The 27,347-nt window shown below is 40.9% G+C and overlaps 1 protein-coding gene and 1 long non-coding RNA gene across 2 annotated transcripts in view; one reads left to right on the plus strand and one right to left on the minus strand.

Annotated features, from left to right (window-relative positions):
• ARHGAP5 (Rho GTPase activating protein 5) overlaps positions 1-26,231 on the plus strand; it is a 97,035-nt gene extending 70,804 nt beyond the window's left edge. The window contains exons 4-7 of the mRNA XM_077464821.1: positions 13,579-13,656; positions 16,456-16,587; positions 21,532-21,637; positions 25,293-26,231. Of these exons, the coding sequence (XP_077320947.1) occupies positions 13,579-13,656; positions 16,456-16,587; positions 21,532-21,637; positions 25,293-25,626 (650 nt within the window). The 3' untranslated portion in view covers positions 25,627-26,231. The remainder of the gene's footprint in view (positions 1-13,578; positions 13,657-16,455; positions 16,588-21,531; positions 21,638-25,292) is intronic.
• Positions 24,019-27,347, minus strand: part of LOC143943210 (uncharacterized) — a 178,392-nt gene continuing 175,063 nt past the window's right edge. Inside the window, exon 3 of the long non-coding RNA XR_013264893.1 lies at positions 24,019-24,709. This is a non-coding gene — a long non-coding RNA (uncharacterized LOC143943210). The remainder of the gene's footprint in view (positions 24,710-27,347) is intronic.

Here is a 27,347-nt window from a genome sequence, read left to right on the forward strand (position 1 = left end):
TCAAAAGTGAATAAATTCAGTTCCTCTAATCTTTCCTCATAGCTGAGCTCCTCCATACCTCTTATTATAGATGGGTTTTACATTGTATTTCACAGAAGATACAGTGCCTTGCGAAAGTATTCGGCCCCCTTGAACTTTTCAACCTTTTGCCACATTTCAGGCTTCAAACATAGAGATATAAAATTTCTATTTTTTGTGAAGAATCACCAACAAGTGGGACACAATTGTGAAGTGGAACGAAATCTATTGGATTTTTGAAACTTTTTTAACTAATAAAAAAATGAAAAGTGGGGCGTGCAAAATTATTTGGCCCCCTTGCGTTAATACTTTGTAGAGCCACCTTTTGCTGCGATTACAGCTGCAAGTCGCTTGGGGTATGTCTCTATCAGTTTTGCACATTGAGAGACTGAAATTCTTGCCCATTCTTCCTTGCAAAACAGCTCGAGCTCAGTGAGGTTGGATGGAGAGCATATGTGAACAGCAGTTTCCAGCTCTTTCCACAGATTCTCGATTGGATTCAGGTCTGGACTTTGACTTGGCCATTCTAACACCTGGATACGTTTATTTGTGAACCATTCCTTTGTAGATTTTGCTGTATGTTTGGGATCATTGTCTTGATAGAAGATAAATCTCTGTCCCAGTTTCCGGTCTTTTGCAGACTCCAACAGGTTTTCATCCAGAATGGTCCTGTATTTGGCTGCATCCATCTTCCCCTCAATTTTAACCATCTTCCCTGTCCCTGCTGAAGAAAAGCAGGCCCAAACCATGATGCTGCCACCACCATGTTTGACAGTGGGGATGGTGTATTGAGGGTGATGAGCTGTGTTGCTTTTACGCCAAACATATCGTTTTGCATTGTGGGCAAAAAGTTCGATTTTGGTTTCATCTGACCAGAGCACCTTCTTCCACATGTTTGGTGTGTCTCCCAGGTGGCTTGTGGCAAACTTTAGACAAGACTTTTTATGGATATCTTTGAGAAATGGCTTTCTTCTTGTCATTCTTCCATAAAGGCCAGATTTGTGCAGTGTACAACTGATTGTTGTCCTATGGACAGACTCTCCCACCTCAGCTGTAATTCTCTGCAGTTCATCCAGAGTGATCATGGGCCTCTTGACTGCATCTCTGATCAGTCTTCTCCTTGTCTGAGCTGAAAGTTTAGAGGGACGGCCAGGTCTTGGTAGATTTGCAGTGGTCTGATACTCCTTCCATTTCAAAATGATCGCTTGCACAGTGCTCCTTGGGATGTTTAAAGCTTGGGAAATCTTTTTGTATCCAAATCCGGCTTTAAACTTCTCCACAACAGTATTACGGACCTGCCTGGTGTGTTCCTTGGTCTTCATGATGCTCTCTGCACTTTCAACAGAACCCTGAGACTATCACAGAGCAGGTGCATTTATACAGAGACTTGATTACACACAGGTGGATTCTATTTATCACGATCAGTCATTTAGGACAACATTGGATCATTCAGAGATCCTCGCTGAACTTCTGGAGTGAGTTTGCTGCACTGAAAGTAAAGGGCCGAATAATTTTGCACGCACCACTTTTCAGTTTTTTATTTGCTAAAAAAGTTTAAAATATCCAATAGATTTTGTTCCACTTCACAATTGTGTCCCACTTGTTGGTGATTCTTCACAAAAAATTTAAATTTTATAACTTTATGTTTGAAGCCTGAAATGTGGCAAAAGGTTGAAAAGTTCCAGGGGGCCGAATACTTCCGCAAAGCACTGTAGCTGGGAAGGCTAATAAGATTGTTTGATATATTTTACTTCAGTGCACAGGACTCTGGATTTCTGTCAGGATCAACAAGTATTTTTCTGTACTGGCAGAGAATGTACTAAGAACTGGTTAGTTGCACTATATTAACCACTTCGCATCCAGGACAATTCTGACATTTCTCTCCTACATGTAAAATTCATAATTTTTTTTGCTAGAAAATTACATAGAACCCCCAAACATTATATATGTTTTTTTTTTTTTTTTTTTTTTTTTAGCAAAGACCCTAGAGAATACAATGGCGGTTGATGCAACTTTTTATCTCACACGGTATTTGCGCAGCAATTTTTCGAACGCGTTTTTTTTCTGGAAAAAAAAAAAAAACTGTTTTAGGCTTAAAAAAAAACCAGTAAAGTTAGCCCAGGTTTTTTTTACATAATGTGATAGATGAAGATACGCCGAGTAAATAGATACCCAACATGTCGCGCTTCAAAATTGCACGCGCTTGTGGAATGACGCCAAACTTTGGTATTTAAAAATCCCCATAGGCAACGCTTAAATTTTTTTTACTGGTTACATGTTTTGCGTTACAGAGGAGTTCTGTTGCTAGAATTATTGCTCTCGCTCTAACGTTTGCGGCGATACCTCACGTGTGGTTTGCACACCGTTTTCATATGTGGGCGGGACTTGCGTATGCATTTGCTTCAGTGTACGAGCTCAATGGGACAGGGGCGCTTTAATTTTATTTTTATTTTTTTTGTTAATTTTACTTTTTATTTTTTTAGTTTGACACTTAAAAAATAAAATAAAAAAATTGATTACTTTTATTCCTATTACAAGGAATGTAAACATCCCTTGTAATAGGAATATGGCACGATCGGACCTATTTACAGTGAGATATGGGGTCAATAAGACCCCATATCTCACCTCTAGGCTGGGAAGCCTAAAATAAAAAACTGATCCTGGTTTCTCAGCCAAATCGGCGCCGTTATTTTGAATGCAGAGGCCGGGCGTGACGTCATAACATCGCGCCCGGCCTCCGAACGATCATAGAGACTCCGGGGACCATCTGGTCCACCGGAAATCTCTATGGTATCATCCGGGGGCCGGCGGATCCTGTGACCGACTCACCGATGGAAGTGGTGAGTCAGTAGAAGCACCGGAGGGCGGCGGGGGGGGGGGGGGGATGTCCCCTCCCGCCGCCCGTAAGAACGATCAAGCGGCGGATCAGCCGATATGATCGTTCTTATGGTGCAGGGAATCGCTGGCTGAAAATGCCGATATCTGGATGATGTCTGTGGCCTCAGGCATCATTCAGATATAACCACCGATAGCCGAGGCTGTCCCTGGACGTCCTACCGGCGCAAAGTGGTTAAAACGGTAGTAAGCCACATAAAAATAAGTTTGTCAACTTCCCTAATCTGCTAGACAATATTAAATGGGATAAAATCCTGGGAACAAAGAGCACGTACAATAAAGGGGAGTGCTTTAAGAGCATGCTAAATAAAGGTATGGGTCAGTACATTCCGATGGGAAATAAATGTAAAATGGCAAAAAAAAAAATCTGGGGTGGCTCAACTCCAACGTAAAAATGCATATAAAGCAAAATAAAAGTGAGAGAGTGGTCTCTGCGGCAGATTCACCGCGTGATCACTTTTATCGGTGGTGGGAGAGGGCCCCCCTCCCACCGTGCTTACTGAAGCAGTCGGCGGAGGCGATCGGATCTTCAACCGTGCTGGGCATGGAGACGAATGAGGGAAAGATGGGACCCCACCCGTCTCCATAACAATGCAGGACAGAAGCAACGTCAAAACTTCCACTCATAGCTCTTAAAGGGCCGTTTTTTTTTTATTTTTATTTTTTTTATATATATATATATATATATATTTTTTTTTTTTTTTTTAGGGTAAATCTGAGATCTGAGGTCTTTTTGACCCCATATCTCATAGTTAAGAGGTCCTGTCATGCTTTTTCTTTCTACTACACGGGATGTTTACATTCCCTGTAATAGGAATAAAAGTGAAACCATTTTTTTATTTATTTTTTAAACCGTGTAAAATAAAATAAAAATAAATAATAATAAACGTGCCCCGTCCCGACAAGCTCACGTGCAGAAGTGAACGCATACGTGAGTAGCATTCGCATACGAAAACAGTGTTCAAACCACACATGTGAGGTATCGCTGTGATCGGTAGAGTGAGAGCAATAATTCTAGCCCTAGAGCTCCTCTAACTCAAAACTTGCAACCTGTAGAATTTTTTAAACGTCGTCTGTGGAGATTTTTAAGGGTAACATTTGTCACCATTCCACGAGCGGGTGCAATTTTGAAACGTGACATGTTGGGTATCAATTTTCTCGGCGTAACATTATCTTTCACAATATAAGAAAAAAATTGGGCTAACTTTACTGTTGTCTTATTTTTTTTTTTAAGTACGCTTGTAAGTCCGCTGTGCAAATACGGTTTGACAAAGTATTACGACGGCCATTTTATTTTCTAGGGTGTTTAGAAAAAAATATGTATGTTTGGGGGCTCTAATGAATTTTCTAGCAAAAAAAAAAAAAACTGTTTAACTTGTAAACAAATCTCAAAGAGGCTTTGTCCTTAAGTGGTTAAGGAACTCAGGTGATAGCCAGACCATTGTTCCTAATTTTTGTGGACCGTTTACTGACTGGAATGGTACCAGCTGATTGGAGAAAAGCCAACTTGGCACCAATATTTAAAAAATGGCCGAGATATATCCCTGGTAGCTACAGGCCATTTAGCCTAGCCTCAATAGTCTGCAAGATATTGGAGGGGATAAGGGACTATATACAAGATTTCAGTGTTGAAAAAGGTATTTACAGTAATCTGCATGGATTCATGAAGAATCGTTCTTGCCAAGACCAATCTATTAACCTTCTATGAAAAAGTGAGCTGCCATATAGATAAAGGAAACCTTGCAAAAACACCTAAACAAAAAATGGGGTGGGCAACTACATAGCCACTAAAGTTAATGTTGAAAAATGTAAGGTAATGTATTTGGGTGCTAAAAATATGAATGCAAGTTATTCACTAGGGGGAAAACCTTGGGGGAAGAGGATCTAGGATGCAAAAGGATCTGGGGGTCCTTTTTTAGATGACAGGCTCAGCAATGGCATGCAGTGCCAGGCTCCTGCAAGCAAAGCAAACAGAATATTGGCATTAAAAAGGGGATTCACTCCAGCGGTAAAATGATAATTCTCCTACTCTACAAGACTCTGGTCCAGCTGCATCTTGAGTGTGCCATCCAGTTCAGGGCACCAGTCCTCAGGAGGGATGAGCTGGAGAGAGTCCAGAGAAGAGCAACCAAGCTAATAATGGGACTGGAGGACCTCAGCTGTGAGGAAAGGCTGGAAGCATTGAACTTATTCTCTCTACAGAGGAGACGCTTGAGATGGGATATGCTATCAATGTACAAATACCATACTGGTGACCCCACAATAGGGAAAAAACTTTCCAGTAAAAGGGAATTAAAAAATTCACTAAAATTAGAAGATAAGCAGTTTAACATTAAACTGCATAGAGGGTTCTTTACTGTCAGAGCGGTAAGAATGTGGAATTCCCTTCCACAGGCAGTGGTATCAGCACGGCGCATTGACTGTTTCAAAAAACTATTAGATGGGTACCTCAGCGACCACAACATTCAGGGATATACAATGTAATACGAGCATAAACGCCCTCTCACACACATGGGTTGAACTGGATGGGCCTGTCTTTTTTTTTTTTTTTTCCACAACCTCACCAACTATGTAACAAAGCACATTATGTTGCACTCCATGTCACTTCTGTCCTCACTCAGTCTTTCTTCCAGGTTGGTGGGCTTCGGCTATATCAATGGCCAAATCGTCGATGACGTCACGCATGTACAGGAGTCGCTGTTTTACGGCACGGCTCTGAAGGAACTGCACGGGTATTCCATTCTTTCAGAGCACTGGCTGCATCTAAAGATCTCCTAAACTGCACATTTAGGAGCTGTTTACTGTACCTTATTACAGCCTTACCTATAGGCAAAAATCATACACGGGAGGTTACTCCCACTGTAAAGTGTGTAAAAATCCTATGTACTTCACTTATTTGCTCCCATTTTTCTCTATAAAATATACCATTAAAAGCTGCGTACATCATCCTGTTATTTTCAGGCATCCACAAGGCACAACTGCAGTATCGAGTCCCTCTGCCAGCAGCCTGTTAATCTTTGACTTGCTGAAATACATGAAATAAACACACTACCAAGTGTTGCTTGCTTTTAAGGTCGTATGCTTTCAGAGTGTGTGCCCAGAACACAGGAATTCTATTTAGTTTAATGAAAAACCGGTCATGAAAATGTTTGATAATCATGAGTGTTCAGATAAAAATGCATTAAAGGGTAACTCCACTTTCATGCAAAAAGTATGTCAAATGTCAAATAAATATAGCACAGACAATTGCTACACTATATACAGACTGCAGGGTTCAGAATTGCACTATATATAAAGTACAGAGTTGAAGAGTGAGCTACGTGCATGGGTGAGGGGGTGTGCTTTGTATAAAGTTCAGGATTAAGGGGTGTACTGTGTACATGCAAGTATTTACAAGTGTCCGTAGAGAGCTGCCAGTGCCGGAGGTGGCCAAACTCTAGCTGACACTGGCAGGCAGCAGTGCGGGCTCAAGGGGCAGCTGCCTTGGGCACCTCAACAATGACTGGAACCGGGTCATCTGCCCCTTTTGCATTGCGTTAAAGATGACACTGACCAGGCTACGTTTTTTGTTTTTTTATATTTATTTGGTTATGACAGCAATGAAAGAACACAATTGGTAGTGTATTTAAAGAAAGAAGTGATTAATTTCAGTTTGCAGTTATTTTAAAAAGAGAACAGGAGAAATATATGGCCATTAGGGGAGATTTTCCCTTCACTTCCGGTTCGATAGCCACAGAAGTGAAATCCCTGCTAATTACTTGTTTTACAAGAATTGGTGTCCCCATTGGAAGGTTTCCCCCTATTCCTGTACTGGAGAGGATTAATAAAAACTTGGCAGGTGTTCTAAACCCTCTCCACACCTTAAAAATTTCCTTTAGTTATACTTTACCACTGAAAAAGGTGCTTAAAAAAATGTTAGCTGGAGTTTGGCTTTGAAGAAGTTTTAAGCCCAAAAGCAAACATATTGCTTCTTACCATTTCTTAAGCCCCCATACACACTATCAGATTTTCTGCTAAATTTTGTCTTCGGATTTACCAAAACCCTCGCCCTACATTTATTCAACCCCGCTAAAACAACGGTAAAGCGCCGCTAAAAATAGCGGCCTTTGCAGCCGACGCCCGCACCGCCCCAGTGTGAAAGGGGCCTTATGGATCTTTATTGCAGCAGGAAAACACAGGTTCTGACTGGTTTATTCTAAAAATTCAAAAATCTGTATTCAACCAGACAGCCTACCAGGTTTAATATTAAAGTTTGTTGCATTTATTTTTGTTAAGCTGTACTCCTTTTGTGAAAATCCTATGGAATATGTTCTAGCCATATTCACTGATGTCTTTGTAATGGGTATAACGTACAGCTGTCTAATCACATTTTTTGTTTTTGCTCAAAAACACTTGGCATAAAAGACTGTTGAACTAAAGCTGACACTTTGGCAGGTGTTTGTGATGGCTGTGTTGGCGGCATGATGATTTGTTTGCTGGATTACCCTAAACTAGCCCAAATCTTGTTTTTTGGAGCTTTGAAATCTGTGTTCACTTAGCTGGCCATCTGCAATAAAAAGGAAGTGCTGGAAGTGATCCCCAGTGGATCAGCACTGCTTCATGTAGAAGTAAAATTCTCCCTGTGACATCTGCTCTGAGACAGGAAATAACTATGATGATTTAGCTCAACCAAGAGCTGACTGCAGAAAAATGTTGAACCAGAATGGCTACTTGTTTCCCTACCCAAATACTTTATTTCTGCGTACGTTACAGATTGTGCATTGAGGTCTTAAGATGCGTACCATTAGGGCTTGCTTTTGTTCTGTACAATAACTTGTGTTTTTTTTTTTTCTGCACCAGAAGAGGCCTCCGCAAGGTCACATAGAAAACAATTGTTTTCTATCCACCCTGTTCACACCAGATTGGAATGGAGACGTACACAAGAAATGCACTATGTCTGCAGTTTTTCTTCACTGCATTGGAGCTTATCCAAAGTCCATCTCTGCACGGCAGCTTTACTGTGGTTCTTAGAAATTATTGGAAATGTTACTCTCTGACAACTCCGTAAATAAAAAAAAATGTTAAAAAGGAAAACAAAGGTAAACCATTCCATTTCTTGTAAAAATGTAAGGTTCTGCCTGTACAGAATGTAACCAGCTCACACTAAAAGTGTTTTGGTGTACAGGATGGTGTGAACAAGTTCCTAAAGGCACCTATAAACATTTTGGAAAATAATGGCAATCTATAGGATAATTGTAGGCATTTTCTTATTGGCATACCTGCACATCCCAAAATCGCCCCCCTCCTCCCCCCAAATAAAATTTTTCGTCACAGTGGCCATTTACAAAACAGGCACATTTCTGATTCATTTTGGACTGCCTTCTGAACATTTGACAGTGCACATCATTTGAGGGTAAAGCCACTGGTGATATAGCCTTCCCAAGATGCATCTGTGAGCCCCCAGCTACATATCCAGTGCCTTACTCAACCAGAAAGTAGAAAAAAAATTTGTAGAAAAAAGCAAAATATGTTTGAATATGAGATGATTTAACCTGGATCAGCACTTTCTCAGCGCAAGTTTTGAAGGCCCTACCTGGATCGCAATGGACTGGACGTTGCAAAACCTGCTTCAGTTTTGAATTTTGGGCACTGGGCACAGCACTGTGACATTTTCCAGACCCGAGTGTTATTTATTAGCTGTGGAATGCTGTCCAACTCCAAAGGCACAGCCCTAAGGGGTCACAGTGCCTTCTGTGAATAGGCCAATTCCTGGAAACTGTGTTACTAGAACCACTGCGTGTCATTAAACATTTCTGGTTTCTGTTGGTTTATTATGAAAAGTGCCAACCCCAAGGGACAGAGTTCAGGCAGCACGTACTGGGTAGAGTGTTGTGTTTGCGCACTTCTGCTCCTGACTGCAGGTGGCATGTGGATCTATCCTTGGTTCATGCTCTGCTGCCTGCCTACAGAGACCAGGTCACCTTTTGGCCACCTGACCCTCTCCAACTACTAACAGCTAGGTTTGTTTTTATTTAAGGCCTAGCCTTGTACCCTGAGAGATTTTGCCCACTAACTGTTCTGATGCTGCCTTTTAGTGTACCCCCTGAAGAGTTTAACAAAGATGGCCTGGAATTTTGATCTCTGCTTAAGTAAGTCTTTGGCATTTTTAAAGTGTTCATTCGATTTATTGTGTGTAGCCCCCTCCTTGGGCGTCTCATGATAGAATTTCATTGGCCATATAGCAACTGTGCTGACTCTCTGCTCATTTACTAAGCTGATCTAACCAGGGTAATTGGCTCCATTCACACCTAGGTGATTTGAATCGCTGCGATTCTGCCCACAATTTCAAATTGCGTGACACGCTTGCGATGCCATTACTTTTTACTGTAATGGCACTGCAATATAGGCAGATTTGCAACTCATAGGAGCTGCCTTTGGGCGTCAGCTTTGCGATTTGCTGTGATTTCAGCGCAATTTGGGTGCCATTAAAGATGTAACGGCATTGTAAACCCCTCTCGCATTTTGCTGCAATCTGGAATCACGGCAATTCGCCTAGGTGTGAATAGAGCCTTAGCTACCTGTATAAAGCTGAGTCTCGAAGTCCTTAAGAGACAATGCCAGAAATTCCAAGCCCTTTCTATTATGCTGGCTGTTAGCAGCTGTCCTTTATGGAGAACCCTGGCAGAACCCTGACAAAATGTTAATGCTTGCCAAATAACTTGTTACCAGTTTGCCGCTTTTATTCGTAAGGCTGTGTTTATTGTTGCCATCTCCTCTACAAGGCGAGTGTCTGAGTTAACCCTAGCAGGGGCAAGGTGGTGTTGAGGCTTAGAGCTTTCTTCCTTTCTAAGGTGGTTTTGGCCTTTCAGCTAAACCACAACCTTATTCTTCCATCCCGCTGTCCGGCTTTGGTTAATCAGAAGGGGATATCCCTCCATTTTCTAGATTACGTTTGTGCTGTATGTGTCTACCTTGCAGCTACTGCTTCCAAAGGAAAGAATAAGACCCCCTTCACAATGGGGCACTTTTCAGGCATTTTAGTGCTACAAATACTGCCTGAAAAGCGCCTCTCAAACCACCCCAGTGTGAAAGTCCAAGCGTCATCTTTGTGGCAGTGCGGGAGCCGTGTATACACCACTGCCCCTGCCTATTGAAATGAATGGGCAGCGCTTGCGAATTGCTGCTACATGGGCGCTATTAACCCTTTCCTTGGCCGCTAGCGGGGGTTAAAAGCGGGCCGCTAGTGGCCAAACACTGCTATAACATCAGTAAAGCGCCGCTAAAATTAGCGATGCTTTACTAGCTATCGCTGGCACCGTCCCATTGTGAAAGGGCTTTAACTGTAATTCTTGACAGTTATCGTAGGGGAGCCTGCTTCCCATTGAACCATTTCTTGGTCACTCAGAAAGCTCATCATTCAAACGTGTGATCTTAAAGGGTAACTTCACAGAAAAATCTGTAAGGTGGGCGTAGAAATCCCCCGCAGCTTAATGTCCAAAACCTGAGGGACATTTAGGAGCATTCTTATTGGTCGGCACCATCACATGGGCGGCGCTGACCAATCAAAACCAGTGTAGCCCGTCCTGTCACCACAGGCAAAGAGTAGAGAAAGCCGAAGAGATTTCAAATCCCCAGGCCGGTACAGCAGCGATACAATCTGTCAGTGCGGTGGATTGCAGGACTCCAGGTTAGCGGGATCGGGTGCAATGGGAAGGGGGTCCAGTGTAAGTTCAACTTTACAGATTTTCTCCTGTCGTGACTTACTAGATGTGTGATTTGCTTCTTGGGCTTTTTGGCTTCACATTGCAGTTTCCCAAATTTGCACGGCTGTCTTCTGGTCACATGTTCTCTGACTTTTACCAGGTGTATGTTCAGGCCTTCTCTAATGGCATCATCTGGCATTGAGTTTGGCATTTGGTTCTTTGAGGTGTAGGTAAGTTGTTTTTTTTTTTTTTTTTTTTTTTTTGTGGGTATGTTAGTGTTTTGTTGCCATTGCCCACTTCCTCAGTTGGACTGCTGTTGAATTTCCCGGCAGACCTTCTGAATTTTGTGTCATTCAGTGAATGAGAGAGATAATGGGATTTTTCATTTTTTGAAGTCCCATCCCTCTGTGATCCTGCTCTTGGTGCTGGTTTTCTACAAAACTGAACCATTCTAGAAGTAGCATTGGGTTGGCCTGAAATATTTGTTAATGTCCAAATCCTTCTGTAGACAGCAGTATAAAATACAATCTCTGAACTCATGTGTTTCTTTAATATACTCCATGAAATTTCTTTTATGGTATGTACAAAAAATCAGGTTTTGGTCTGTAAGGTAAATATGAATTGTTGAATATAAATATCTAGGTTGTATATACACACTACTATACTACTTTGATCTCCTCCTATTCTGGCCTGTTTACCATACAGTTCAGCAAGCCGAGAATGGAGATGTATGTACTTTCTGTCTATGTAGAGGCTGTCCAGATGTAGCTAGTGTGTTTGTTTTTTTTTTTGTATTTTTTTTGGGGGGTGTGTTTTTCTGCATTTGCAGTGCAAAAAGTATGCACTGTAAATGCAGCATTGTAAAATCACTGCATATTAAATATTTTTAAAATTGAAAACATTGGGATCTTTTTTATAAATGTTTTCACACAACTTTCCCAAATAGATTCCATTCCAAGAATGTGTAAACCCTAGATGAACGTTGTGTAAATTGTGTGAAAACAGAAATACACTTCCTCATGCCTGTAATGAACAAAGGTATAGAAAAGACAAACATTTAAAAAATTGTCAAAAAGCCGGTAAAGGAAACGACAGCTGCACTCTGGGATTAGGATTCAGTACCTCAATAAGCTTTATTGTGCTTCATGCCCATGCGCCATACCCGCAAACTGCTTATGCGCTTGATGCAGAGTAATACACAATATATGGTACAACAAACAAACAAAAAAAAGTATTTAGACCCAATTGTCCTCAATGCCCTGCACTCGAAGTACATAAATGTAGTTTTTTTTTTTTTAGGTGCCCAGAGATGCGAGCCTATGACAAACTTGTTTGCATATCAATTCCTCCTTATACATTGCCTTAAATAGGAACACTTCGCACATCAAAAAAGTATTGCATTTATCTTGATGGCAATCATAATGCATAGCTTTTTCACATTGCATTTCCATCCAGGTCTGACCTATTTTGTTTGCTTTGTTGGCTTGCTTTGAACATACAGTTTTCAAAATGGTTTCCTTTTTTTTGCCCCTCCCAGTAATGAAGACATTTTCAAAATATAACTGCCTGTAATATTTCAGAAATGTTTATAGTACATGTAAAAATTCTCAGTGAACTGTGCAGAGTTTCAGATTGTTGGGAGTGTCTGTTGTGATTTACAGCTACTTGTTGTGGTTTTGTAATTAGATAGTTAATACAAATGTAGCACTGATAATTACTTAGAAATGTTAAGGGCTCACATGTTGCATATTGAGTTAAAGCGGAGGTCCATCCAAAAGCGGAAGTTGCACTTTAAGGCCTCCTCCTTGGCTCCTGTTTGTGAAACTGAGCTTTTGGTGGGGGGGTACTGGGTACCCGTTTTTGACCGGTAAGCGATCCACACTCACTTCTGTTCCGGTCGCTTTAGGCGATCGGAAGGAGAAGTTTGCCTTCCTGAAGTCTTCTGGGACACGTAACAGGTCCTAAAACTCTTCAGTCACAGAGCGTAGGGCCGCAGACACCTGGCTGTGAAGCCACAAGCTGTCAGACAGGTGCCCATAGTGAAGATGCTGGTGCCATCGAAGGACACTGTGAAGAAGGCTGTGGTGAGTGGATTGTGGGACAGGTGAATGGCTGTTAAGTAAGAAGCTACACTTTTTGTAGCTGCTGACTTTTAATAAACACAAAAATGAGTGGAACTCCACTTTAAGGCAGAAATGTGAGTGCATGCATAGTAAATAAGCATAACCATCACATATTGACCAGATATTCATAAAAACAATCATAGCAACTTGGAGATGGCATATTGCACTATCGAACAATTGTCCATAATAAAGAAATTGCTTGAAAAGCAACATGGTGGGGTAGCTTGGGAGTGGATTAAATAAAACTATCCAAAAAGAAAATGGTGCATCAAAATTGTCTCAACGCATGTTTCGTGGTTTCCTACAACATCAGGGATGAGTGAACCAATGTCTGTAAAAAAAACAAAAAAAAACAAAAAAGGGGTAAATAAACAATATGGTTCAAAGTTACACCCAAACACAAGGGGAGACTATATGTATTAAAGATTTGTCCTAGTGTCTGTGGCAGAAACACTTGATTGCAAGTTCTTTAGGCAGCAGAATTCTAGCTTAGAGGCCAACACCTCATTTTGTATATTTAATTTCCACAAAAAGGCTACAGACAGCCTTAGTAAATGTAAAGGTTTTCATCCTGCTAGTTGGTTTGAAAAGGGCACATACTGTACATTTTGGTGCTCATTGAACTGCTCCCCCTCCCCAGCAATGTCATGTGCATCCTGCTAACATACAACTGTATCAGTTCGTCTGATCCAAGTTTCTAGTTATACTCATTTTACTTTTTCCATTTGTAGTATTAATGTAGATGTCAATTTTTACCAATACGCCTATTATTATTACCTTGTTTTTCTTCTTGGAATTGGTTTGCAGTTCTTTTCTAATAGAAATGCCAGAAATGTAACTTTTCTCCCATTTGATTTCAGGACTTGGTACAGAAGGTCTGTATCGCGTGAGTGGCTACAAGACGGACCAAGATAATATTCAGAAACAATTTGATCAGGGTGAGCGATCTGTGCATGTAGAAAGCCATTGGCATTTTAAAGCATGCTTGATTTCTTTGTGTGCTTTAGATAAATGCAATATATTAAAGAGGTTGTCCACTTTTGGAAAAACCGCACCCCGCAGACACCTCATTCAAGATCAGTCATATTTTTTTATCATTCATTTTTACTGCGTATAATTGTGTTTATAAAGATGAAAAATACCATTCATTTATGGACAAGCCGTATATTCCGTTCACGTGAAGCCAAAATCGGGCATCTGGCAAACAACGCTAATAATTGGTGCCAGACTTGTAAATTTGTATTGGCTCTAATAAACCTGGATCCTAAACAAGGCTTTTGTTTGATACTCTATAAATATAAATGCCGCTGGCAGCATTCATCATGCACTGAATACAGCTATCAATTAATTTCTCAAACTTCTGCCCAGCTGATCTGCACTGCTTTGTCAAAGTTGCAACACTGGGGTTTATTTTTTTTATATTTTTTTGCTTCACTCTTAAAGTGGTTGTAATAGTCAATTTTGGCACTTTTACCTACAGGAAAGCCTATAATAAGGCTTACCTGTAGGTAAAAAAATATCTCCTAAACCTCTACGGTTTAGGAGATATTCCCCTCGCAATGCGTCGCTGACTGCAGCGGCACATGCGCACAGGGGTTTCTTGGCTGAAAGTCCGGCAGACGCTGGACCCTGCCGGAAAGAAATCTCTTGTTCGCATGCGCGGGAGTGACTATATCACAGCTCCTGGCGCTACATCAAACTTATTTCTATTCAAAATATTAAAATTAAACTTATTTTAATCACCATTTACTGGCCCTAAGGCCTAAGATATATTCAGATAGTGTTTAGTGCTTTAAATCAACTAAAGTGATTAAACTGAAAAATTCCTCACTATTTTGATCGAGGAAAATGTGATCTCAATACTTTATACCAACTGACATAACTGAGCTAAAAAATTCCTCACTATATTAACCAAATAAAATTGAGTGATATCTAAACAATTATGTAATATCATAAAACAAGAGAAAGAAAATTCCCCTATATAGGGAGTGTGACAGCTAAACCCCCAGTTTAAACAAAACCAGCTACATAAACATCCCATGTGCTAAATGTACAAAAAAACAAAAACAATCCTACACCTTCCTTGAACCGCTCATAGGCAAGGAGTATTATAATGTGAAATTTATACATGTGAAAAAAATATATATATAAAAAAATATATATGTAAAGATACCAAAAAACTTTTTTTTTGGTAATTAAAATATAAACAGGAAGAAAGTGAAAAAAGTGGTAAAAAATAAGTGAAAAAAATATATATATAGTCCACAGTAACTCTTCTATCAGGTATCCACAAAAAATATATATATATAGTCCACAGTAACTCTTCTATCAGGTATCCACAAATATGCAATTTTTCTGCTTCAGGAGACAAGAAGGTGACTTTCGTGATTATGACTGCTTATTGGTGACTTCCGTGCTCATTCCCCCTCAAGGGTCCCCACTCACCGAATCCACGCACCCCCTAAGGGGTTATACGCATGTAAGCTGTATTCCACTTTGTTGAGGATTCCACCGCTCGGCTGTATCTTCAAAACGGTTCTCCACAGATTTTTTCCGTTGTTGGAGAGGAAAAACTCTTATATCCGGTGGTAGTTCCTCAAAGGAAAAAAACCCACTCATGGTGTAGTATTTCTGGTGTACAGAACACTTGTTGTTGGGGGAAGGGGAACAGGCTAGAGCTATTCTTCTATTATACTCTTAACAGAGCTGTAAAAAATGTTTTTATATATATATATATATAGTGGGAGACCTATAGCCACTATTTAAAATAAATGCTTTATTGCAAAAGTTTAATACTAAAAATCTTCCAAACAACGAAAGATTTTATCACAGCAATTATACAAAAAACGTTTGCTGAAAAAATAGATTTTTTCACAAAAATAATTTTTTTTTTTTACAAAATACAAAAATAAAAATTATAAATATAAAAAATACAAAAAATATGAGAACTATATTTTAAATCAATCAATCATATAAAGCCTATTTTTCCGAAGTCTATATATATATATATATATATATATATATATATATATATATATATATATATATATATATATATATATATATATGTATATATATATATATATATATGTATATATATATATATATATATATATATATATATATATTGCATCCCCAGGGGAACCGCTTCCCAAGCTATTTAGGCTATTTATAGACTGAGTATAAATTATTTAAAAAAACCTAACTTAATAAATCCTTAGCGTCCTCGCGCAAAAGGAACCAAAGTAAAAAACCCCACTGGTTCGCCAGCACAAAGCAGATCCCGTTGAGCGAGCGGCGTGCGTTGCGCTAATGGCTCTCAATTTTTGCCCAATTTCTTTTCAGATGCAATTTAAAGTAATTCTGACCTTATAGCTGAAGAGTAAGCACCATTAAGTGTTGGTGAGCATTCATGTGTTGCTGTAATATGCCTATTGTATACAAGTGTTGACTTTTATAAAGGGTGGCACTGGAGTATGACCCTCATTAGGCAGTGCAGGGCCTTGTCTACTTAAAAAAAAAAAAAAAAAAAAAAAAGGTAATTGTGCAAGTCCTTCATTTGATCTCCTGCTTTGAATTCTTTGTTGTTCTTATCCCTGCTGACCTCTTGCTTGTGACTTAAAATTCATTCATCAACTGATTAGATTTTAATATTGCTTTTCTGTAGTATATGTATGCATCCTATGTTGTAATGACACTCCATTTCAGCTTAATGAAAGATGATCTCTGTTTTGCAGATAATAATTTAAGTTTGGCTTCAATGGAGGTGAATGTGAATGCAGTGGCTGGTGCTCTAAAGGCATTCTTTGCAGACCTGCCAGCACCTTTAATATCATATGTTCATCACCCAGACCTTCTGGAAGCTTCAAGTAGGTGACATTTGTTTGCAATGTCATGTGATCATTGACAGTTGTAATGTGTTCTTTAAGCATCTATTTAATCTCCTTGTATTTTTTTTTTTTTTCTTTGTGTAAATTACCTAAATACGTTTTAGTAAGTTAACGGTCAGGTTGCTTAAGAGCCGGTTCACACAGCGGGCGATGCGAGGCGACACGACTCGCCTCGCCTCGCTCTCGCAAGTCGCCCCAGTTCTGTACAATGGAACCGTTCTGAGAGGAGCGACTCGAGTCGCTCCGACTCAGAAAAAAGGTTCCTGTACTACTTTTGGGCGACCTCGGGGCGACTTGCATTGACTTCTATACAGAAGTCATCTGCAAGTCGCCGCTGAGGCCGCGGCAGGTCGCGGCGAGGCAAGTCGGAGTCGCCTCGCCTCGCTTGCAGTGTGAACCGGCCCTTATGTGTCATATCGTCGTATTGAAAGACAGAAGTCCAGAAAAAAGTGCCTTATGCTAGGTCGTATCCGTTGCTTATATTTAATTACTCTTTTCTAACCTGTGTGGGTACAGTACCTGAAGGGGTCCCAATGCAGAGACCTCTGTGGACCCTGGGAACAATTTGGCAGCGTTTAGCCATTTTCTCTGTCTTCGGCCCGGCGGCCATGTTGGTGTAGTCCCTAACGTCACGGTGGTCATTTTCCCTTAGCTGGCACGATGCTGGAGAGAGAGAGCTGTGCAGAGACAGGCTAAGCAGGTCACGTGATCTACAGAACGTCCGGGCCCCTCCTTTTCCTCCTGGAATGCATACTTAAGAGAGATGCATGGCATAGTTTTTTTCCCAACCGACGTTCTCCAGTCTGGTAGTGGTGAGTCCCTGGGGGTCCCATCTGTGTACTAGCAAAAGTTACCTTTGTAAGGGGGGGAGGGCCATAGCAAGGCACCTCCTGTAGCAAAGGTGTTTCCTTATCTGCCATATTTTGACTTGTACAAGTTTATAAGGAGTGGGGACAACCAAAGCAACCTTTTGTGGTCCCTAAATGATTTGCAGTATGTTACCCATTTGAGGAGTCACTTTAAAAAAAGTGAACCAGTCCACCAGTGGTGGACCCCCCAGTTTGCAGGTTGAATAAAGCAACCATGATTACAGTAGGGGATTCCCCGTTTTTAAAGACCCAGTCGATTGGAAAACAGGGTCTGTTTGTACTATAATGTGAACCGCATGTAATGAAACTTAACCGTAAACGTTTTTATACAAGATAATAATAAAACTTTTGTAAAAGGAAAGCAGAGTCTGTGGCGCACAGCATGTTTACTGTGGCAGGTTCGGCAATGCGACCGGTCCTGGCCTCGGCCCTGGTGTGTCAGACTTTAACCGAATGGGCCAAGTTTTTTGCGCCAAGGTCTGGGAATTGGCAGGTTCCTGCTGCTTATGTTGATGTGACGGACCAAGGGTTGCAGTTTATATGTGATGCATCCTTGGATGCGGCTCCCATTGGGGGGGGGTGGTCTAAGCGTACCTTCCTGCCACATTCTAAGAAAGGGAAGGGGCCTCATAAACGTAGGCCTTCCTTCTCAGCCCATAAGAAATTAATTTGGTCTCCCTGGACTGCAGACAAGGGAAACGGATCTCTCCAGTCTTTCTTGGGAGGTTCCAAGCAATCTTGGTCTGGTAAGCCTTAAGCTGGCTTCTCCAGTCCCGTAGACAAGACCCCTTCAGAATGAAGGTCTGTCCTCACCCATAATTGGGGTGGGGGAACATCTTCACTGGTTTCCAGCTTCGTTGGACCTCCTTTGTGAGCATCAAGGGGGTCCACAAATTGATCCTTTTGGGGGCAAAGTTTGTCCACTTCAGGGGGCCCTGTGTCGTCTTGTGCGAATATAGTTCCTGTAAAGATTCGGGTGATGTCCGAGCTACCCAAAGTCCCCTCTATCCCAGTCTAAGAAATCAAATTACCTGGGTCGAACTTTGGATTTACTACTGACCAGGGTAGTCCTTTTTTCCTACTCTCACTTCGCCTCCTTCAGCAGGTTCAGTTCAACCTGCAGTTACCAAGACTTGTGGCAATGTCACAGGTACCTCTGGTTTATGCTGCAGTCATCATAGCTTCGCTGTTGGGCCAACATCTTCCTCTTCCGCGGTGCCAGGAAGGACCAGAGGCAAAAGTCTTCGGTCATTCTGGTGGCTGTAAATGTCCCTTGGGAGCTACCTCTGAGAGGACCCGTTGTCCTAAGGGTGGGGCATTCACCCTGCTTTACAGTTGCTGGTATTGATGGCTTGGCTGTTGAAAGCCGGGTACTTAGGGAAAGAAGTTTGTCTGGATCAGTGATCCCTACTATGTTTAAGACGAGGAAGTCGACTTCTAACAAGATATACCATTGTGGAAAGCGTACATTTCTTGGTGCAACGCTCATCCTCGCTCCTTTTCTATAGCTTGGATCTTGGCCTTCCTTCAGGTGGCATAGAGCAGAGGTTGGCCTTGAGTACCATCAAGGGTCAGGTGTCTGCCTTGTCAATTTTCTTTCAGCGACCTCTAGCCACGTCCTCTTTAGTTAGTTCCTTTATTCGAGGAGTCCGGCATGTAGCTCCGCCTGTACGGTCTCTTTTGCCGCTATGGGATTTAAACTTGATACTCTCGGTTTTCCAGAAACCTTCATTCAAGAATATTCGGAAGATTCCCTTAATTACATTGTCCCAGAAAGTGGCATTGTTGGTGGCTATTACATCTGCCCGTAGGGTGTCTGAGTTGGCAGCATTATCCTGTCGTGCTACCTATTTGGTGATCCACAGAGATAAGGTGGTTCTACGTCCCTGTCCATCGTTCCTACCTAAAGTGGTCTTGGACTTCCATTTAAATTAGGACATTGTGTTGCCTGCCTTTTTGTCCCAAGCTAAATCATCCCAAGGAATTTGCTTTGCATACCTTGATACCTTGGATGTGGTTTGTGCGATTCGGGTGTATCTGGCAGCCACGGGGCTCTTTCGGAGGTCAGACTCTTTTTGTTGTTACACAAGAACCAAGGAAAGGGCTGACCGCTTCTTCGGCTACCATCTCCAAATGGATCAGACAGACGGTGACTTAGGCCTTTTCTATTAAAGGTCGGCTTCCACCTTTCCCTGGCACAGCATATTCTACTTGGGCGCTTAGTACTTCTTGGGCCTTCAGTCTTCAAGCGTTAATATCACAGGTGTGTAAGGCAGCCACTTGGTCGTTGGTGCATACCTTCACTAAATTCTATAAAGTAGATATATTGGCATTGGCAGATGCTTCTTTTGGCCTCTTGAGGGGTGTTCTTTAAATTTTTTATTTCAGATGGGGCTCCTGTGACCCGATTAAGGTGACTGTGTCCTGGTTAGGGCTCTTGTGTTTAGCCTTGGGTTATTTTCCCCACCCCTCATTTTTCTTTGCCACTGCGTTTGGACTACCCAATGGCCAAGATTAAGGAGGCGCTGTGTCCTTTGATGAACTAAGGAGAAAATTGTATTTTTGTACTCCCTGTAAAATCCATTTCTCAGCTTGTCAATGGACACAGCACCCACCCCTCTATGGAGTTTTTGATGCTTCTATTACTGCTTGCTACTAAACTGAATTACCTAGAGCTGGGAGGGGGTTATATACTAACTGAGGATGGCCCATGGGGCGTAGCCAAATTTTATGTTCTGTCTAGTCCTACTCCCGCAGAGGCAATATAACACAATGGTCAAGTTTTAAGGAGGCGCTGTGCCTGTCAAATTCTGAGAAATGGACTTTACGGGTGAGTACAAAAATACAATTTTCTTTTTGATTAAGACCTTTTTACAGGGAGTCTCATGTTGTGCCCTTGTATGTTCCCTGGTGACTTTATGAGATCTATTTTGCGTTTTTGCTAAACTTTAGAAACCATTTGGAGATCTTCCTTTACTCCCACATGTATTGTTGTATTCTTTACAGCCATTACCTCTGCTAGCTGAATGTCTAAACTGCTTTATCCTGCTTCCCCCCCCCCCCCCCCCTAAGTTAGTTTCTACCGTTTATTTCAAGGACATTTTCCATCCTTCTGGTTCCAGTTCCTGACAGGAAATATCCCTTGATTGTGTGGATGTTTGAGCTGAGAAAAATCTCACATCTATTGCTTCTTTCAGAGGGACAAATTCTTTATACCGGATTGCCCCCTGAAAGGGTTGCTTTTGATTCTTGTTCTACCATCTCTAGGTGACCGATAGACCATCGTCCACACTTATGGGCTTAAGGATCACATTCTACCCTTTTTCTGTTAATGCACATTCCTGCAGGCAGCAGTGTAACCTGGGACTCTTAAGAATTAATATGTCCATCAGTGAATTCAAAGAAAATGTTTTTTTGGTGAACGCTATCTTTTTCCCTTCGCTACCTGACGGTTCTGACAGTACAGGTACTGTGGTATTGTGCTGCAGTGCTGGTACTGGGCAGCAAATCTTGTGACCTTTTTTGTGACTCTTGCTTCATCACAAGACTCACTGCAGAGTGAGGACTTCTAAGTCTTATGCCATATGTTGCAGAGCAACAGGGAAGTTGGGATTGCTTTGTAGGATTAGTGCTAACATTTATTTTACATTTGCTTCAATGAAGTCCAGTGCATTTTTGCCAAAAAATGAAATAAAAAAAAAATTGCCATTTCACCAAAATGCATTGGAGTTAATTGGAGAATGAATTTCACTGCTCATACCTAATACTGATAAGGTCTGAGTATGCACCTAGATTTGGAAAACACCGACTGCTTCCTGGTAGGACATAAAAGCCGCCCTTCTTGGTATCATGAGGCTGCAGGTTGGATGGTAGAGTATCTTTTGAAATCTGTAACGAATATCTAGCCTGTTCTGATGTTGCTTATGGAGTATTTTTTTTTTTTTATCTCAAAAGTAATATTTCTTGTTCAAAGAGAAAGTTTATTTTATTTTTTTATTTTTTCCCAGTAGTAGACTGCATTTCTTACTACAGTTTATATACATTGTTCCTTCAGAAATCCCAGACAAGATGGAGAGACTTCATGCCTTAAAGGATATTTTACGGGCTTTCCCTCCTGTCAACTTTGAGGTCTTAAAATATATTATATCTCATCTGAACAGGTGAGTGTATGACTTTCAGATTTATACAATATTAGATGAGTGATGCAATTTAGATTCCAGATGAACCTCAGCTTTGCAATTTTACCTCCTGCCCAACTAAAGCCTACAACAGTCAGAGGGGGCCACAGCCACAATACTTCTCCATTTATGTAGTGGCATTCTGGTCAATGGGGGTCGCACTGAATTCGGGAGCCAAACGTAGTTGGGGCACATTTGTCCAAACAAAAATTGTCTTTAACCACTTCAGCCCCGATAGAATTTACCCCCTTCTTGACCAGAGCACTTTTTGCGATTCGATACTGCGTCGCTTTAACTGACAATTGCGCGGTTGTGTGACGTGGCTCCCAAACAACATTGGCGTCCTTTCCCCCCCAAAATAGATCTTTCTTTTGGTGGTATTTGATCACCTCTGTGTTTTTGTTTTTTTGTTTTGTTTTTTTGCGCTATAAACAAAAAAATAGCATCAATTTTGAAAATAACGCATTATTGATTTTTTACTATAATATCTCCCAAAAATATATAAAAAAATGTTTTTCCCTCAGTTTAGGCCGATACTTATTCTTCTACATATTTTTGGTAAAAAATAATTGCAATAACTGTTTGGTTTGCGCAAAAGTTATAGCGTCTACAAAATAGGGGCTAGTTTTATGGCATTATTTATTGATTTTTTTTTTTCTTTTTACTAGTAATGGCGGCAATCAGCAATTTTATTTTTTATCGTGACTGCGACACATCGGACAATTTTGACACATTTTTGGGACCATCGGCATTAATACAGCGATCAATGCTAAAAAAATTTTAATTACTTACTGTAAAAATGTCACTGGCAGTGAAGGGGTTAACCACTAGGTGGTGCTGTAAGGGGACAAGTGTGTCCTAGGGAGTGATTCTAACTGGGGGGAGGGGCTGTGTTGGTAACGTCACTGATCACTGCTTCCGATTACAAGGAGAGCTGATCAGTGACAGTGTCATTAGGCATAACTGGGTGATGCTTGTTTACATGAGCATCTGACCGTTCTTCCTTGCCGTGAGACTATCACAGGTATACCTGCGGACAGAGTCCCCGGGACCCGCGATCACGGTCAAGGAGCTCCCGGCGGGCGTGCGCGACCGCAAGCCGCCTCTTCAAGGGCAACGTACAGGTACATTAATCTGCCTGTACGTGCCCTTCTGCCACAGTACATCTGCATGAGGCGGTCGGGAAAGTTGAGCAAAAAAATAATCTGGAGTTTAAAAGGTGACCCTGTCACCTCCCCAATCAATACCTGATAGTGGCTGTTTAACTGTACTGTAAAAAGTGATCCACCATGTGTGTAATTTAGCTTTTTTGCAGTGTCCTATGTTGGAAGAGATTCACAATCAATTTATGCCTCACTGGCAGTTGCCACTGGAAAGGGAGGTGAGGCAAATTCTCCCAGTGGTGGCAATCAAACTTAAGATCCTGTTTTTGGGAAGATTTTCTCTGGAATCCAATCACCTTGACTGAAAATGAGGATAAATACATCCCAAACTCCTATTTTGAAAATGTTTTGGACTTTCCGTATCTAAAATGTAAGGTGATATGCTTGGAAGTCTGTATGCCTTACCACAGCTAGGAAGCAGGATTTGGTGTACTTTCCAACCTTTCCAGCTATGAATTACCAACTTTCCAGCGGTGACTTATCAGATGAAACTTGGGAAAGTTATCCTCCTCAAACTGTACTCTAAAATGATAACAGTTACCAAGGACTACAGGCAGTCCACCGGGTTACGAACTCAATAGGGGAAGTGGAATTTGTGTGTCCGAACACTGCAGTTTTAAGTGTAACGTCAGCATGTGCAGGGATGTGGGTTGTTCCGAGGCGATGGGCATGCAGTTATGTTATCTGGGGCTCTTCTGGCCATGCAGTACATGTAGTACTGCAGTGAGGGATGTGTCCGGCGCTGAAAGATAGCTGCCCAGAGGTATCCAGGGCCAGCCTGGAACACTAGCGACCGGCATTGAGGCTGTTTGTAAGTAGAAGTCGTTCGTAGCTCGGGGTCTGCCTGTATTCTGGTTTTTACTGACTGAATTTGCTTTAAATGTAAGTATGGTTTAGTTAAGGGGTGTTGCTTTGTATTTGCTATAGGAGAAGTCTGGGTTATGTAAAAATATAAAATAAACATACATGGTCACCTTCATGCTGAAGCTGTCCACCCAGTTTTTAGGATTAAACTGGTGGGGAATCACATGACCACTAATTGCTCAGTTTTCTGTTGGCTCTGAGCAGAGACTATCAGTCACCGCTGTCTGCTCCGCCCCTTCAGGGCTCACTGGAGCACCTGGTTAGTGAGGGGTACAACAAAACAAACGGACCAGCGCTCAATGGGTTGAAGAGTAAACACGCTCTCTCAGCAGACAGTTGAACATGATTAGTCCTAGTTTATTAGCACTAAGAAATTTTAGGTAGGTAAAAAAGAAATCGACAGATTACAGTTGCAGCTGTAATCTGGCATCATCTTAATGGATCCCAAGAATAGTGACAACCTGTGAAGCTCTGGTGAACATCATGCCCAAGAGGGTTAAGGCAGTGCTGGCCACACACAATATTGACACTTTGGGCCCAATTTAGACATTTTGGCTTAAGGGTGTACTCGCTTTTGTTGCCAGAGGTTTAGACATTAATGTGTTGAGATATTTTGAAGGGACAGGAAACTTGCACTGTTATGCAAGCTGTACACTCACTACTTTACTTTGTAGCAAAGTGTAATTTCCTCAGTGTTGTCACATGAAAAGATATAATAAAATAACAAAAATGTGAGGGGTCTACTCCCTTTTGTGAGATACTGTATATATTAATATCAAAGTGAGTCCATCTTTCAGTACCAGTCCATAAAGATATACATGTATAAAATCTGTGAGTTGTGTCCCATACACCAAAAACAATCCTGTGTGTATCGACCTTTGTTCACCATGGTGCCCTTCACCTCACCTAAAGGTGTCTTAACTGCTTGGGTGGACCCCACTGCTTAAAAGAGGTCAGTATGCGCCTTTGCAGTGTAAAGATGGCACTGATTCAACAGACAGATCAAATCCAGTCCACAGCTCTTCACCTATGATAAAAAAAAAATTATAGACCCTTAATTTCTGTGTGCAAAAAAAATGTGCAAACTTACAAAATCTGCAGGGGATCAAATATTTTCCCCACTATAGCTACTCCTAACAGAAAATCTGGCCCACTTTCAAGAAAATTTGGATTTAAGTAGGGTTTGAAACAGAATTGGTGGGACTTAGTATAATTTATGAATGCATTCAAGGACAACATACACACTTTTGTAGTTTTTCATGTGGCACTCAGCTTTTATGTGCTTTACCATTTGTCCCTAGGGAATGTTATCTTTGCAAGAAACTGCACAAAAAATGCTGGAAGCAGATTTTTTTTTTTTTTTTTTTAAAGCACACATACAGAAACCTAGAGATGTGAGTGTAATCTAACGTGAGGACATCGGCTTGGCTTTTGGAGTATGATAAATTTATTGGTAATTGCTAAAATGTTACAACACAGTTGTGAAACTTGCAGGATGTGATTTTTTTTTTTTTTTTTTACTTTTCAGAAAGCTATTGTGACCTATACTACACTTATAGATTTCTATTTAATGAATTGTGTTGATCATCGCAGTTTCTTTGTTTCTACAGGGTCAGTCAACACAATAAAACCAACCTTATGACTGCTGACAACCTTTCTATCTGCTTCTGGCCTACCCTTATGCGTCCAGATTTTGAAAACAAAGAGTTCTTCTCAACCACTAAGAACCACCAATCTGTCATAGAAACATTTATTCAGCAGTGCCAGTTTTTATTTTATGATGGCGATGTGGTTGAGTCTCCAAGCGTTACCAGTTCTCCGTCAGCACAGCATGGCAGTCCAGGACAACTAGCAACACCTCTAGTCCCTCTGCAGTTACCTCCTCCACTTCAGCCTCAGCTACTACAACCCACACTGCAGGCTGACCCTTTGGGCATCATATAAATGGGCACGACTGTACTTTATTACTTTATTTAATAACCCCGGGTCCTTACTGACTGACCATAACACAGGAGAAAAACCGAAGACTGCTCACCTGTAGTAATATCTTAATGACACAGATCCGATTATTTTTAGTTCTTGTTATTTTTGTTTGTATTTTTTTAAACACTTCGGACCGTCTAGATAAAGATCGATCTGTGGCAGGCCTTGTTTGTGAAATTTTGCTGCTGCATGGAACTACAAATACTATACACTTCTCCAAGTGTCAGGAAGATACTTCTCAGAAGAGTGGATAACACACAGATTAAAGAAAATGGTTCTTTTCTATAGAAAAATCTAATTAAATTTACAGAAATAAATCATTTATCAAGCATTAGTGCTTTCCCAGCCCGTCTAAAGGCTGAGATTTATTTTGGTGTCAAAGCATCTGTGGTGTGCAGACGTGGGTATGTGTGGGTGCGTGTGGGAAGCCTGGCAGTGGGGTGGGTTATGGATTACTTGTTGGCGGTGCTTGGTTCAGAGCTTATCTTGTAAATGATACAAAGTAATAATTGTATGTACATATATAAATGTTTACATATTTCAGGAATAAACATCCATCCATTGAATCAATGTTTTGTTCTGCATGAAGAAATGGGTAAACAGAAAGTCACTGATATCTACTATCATCTTCCACCTTAATTACAGAACAGCCGCTTTCCTATATAAAAGGAGTTGAATCTTCAAATTTACCTATTGATCTTAATTGTTTTGGGTAATCCTGAAATACACTGAAATGGTTCTTCATTTGAAAAAAAATATCCGATATTTATGAATATGTTGTAGGATGTGGTAACGCCTAAGCATTCCTTCTTAACCGTAACTTCATACAGCTGTGTCTGTATGTAACGGAAATATGCACTTTGACTTTTGCACATCGGCCGTGTATTGACTTTACACTATGAGCAGAGGTGGCCTAAAAAAATACATATTTTGCCATAAGACATTAAAGTGTATGTATACCCTAATGATTAACCTTTTTAGTTTCTCAGTTTTGGTCTGTTAAATTTACTATTAAAAGCATTTTATGTCTGTTCGTTGCAAAAAATACCCATCAATTCTGCCTGAAGTCCAGTAAGGTCCTGTGCACTCTGCTGCAGTGTTATCGCAGGCAAAGTTATCAGCCCTGCTCTGTCCACCTCTGTAAACTACTAAAAAACTTCCCCCATATTTTGGAGATGATGAAAGGTGAAAGGTCTTCTGTAGTCCAAACACGGTTTTTTGTCCCACGGTGACAATGCTGCTCAGACAGTACAGTGAATAAACTTTGTCACTACAGCATAAAAAGTGTGTTACTGGCAGTATTGCTAAGTGAAAATAAAGGGGAAAAAAACTATTACAGATGCTACATTGAAGTATTAGAAATGTATATGTATGATTTTTTTGTTTTTGGGTTTAGACACATTTCACGGTCTGTGCAATTCTCTAAAGGAAAGTAATTGCAGCAACAATTTTTTGATTTTTTTATTTATTTTTTCTAAAGGTAGCAGGGTACTTTTTATGGAACAATATAAGCATATTAAATTGCAAATGAGGCAGATCAGTGTAAACTCAGTCTGTATCTATGGGCAGATTGAGAACTAAAAAAGAAAATCCTTTCCCTAGACTGGATCTCACATCTGGCCAGTTTATTATGCTGGAACTTCTATTTTTGCCAGAACACTTGAAATTTATGGTACTGATTT

This window comes from Lithobates pipiens, unplaced genomic scaffold, assembly GCF_037356315.1.
Source record: "Lithobates pipiens isolate NorthernLeopardFrog02 unplaced genomic scaffold, aLitPip1_a1.2 Scaffold_30, whole genome shotgun sequence".
Taxonomy (NCBI): domain Eukaryota; kingdom Metazoa; phylum Chordata; class Amphibia; order Anura; family Ranidae; genus Lithobates; species Lithobates pipiens.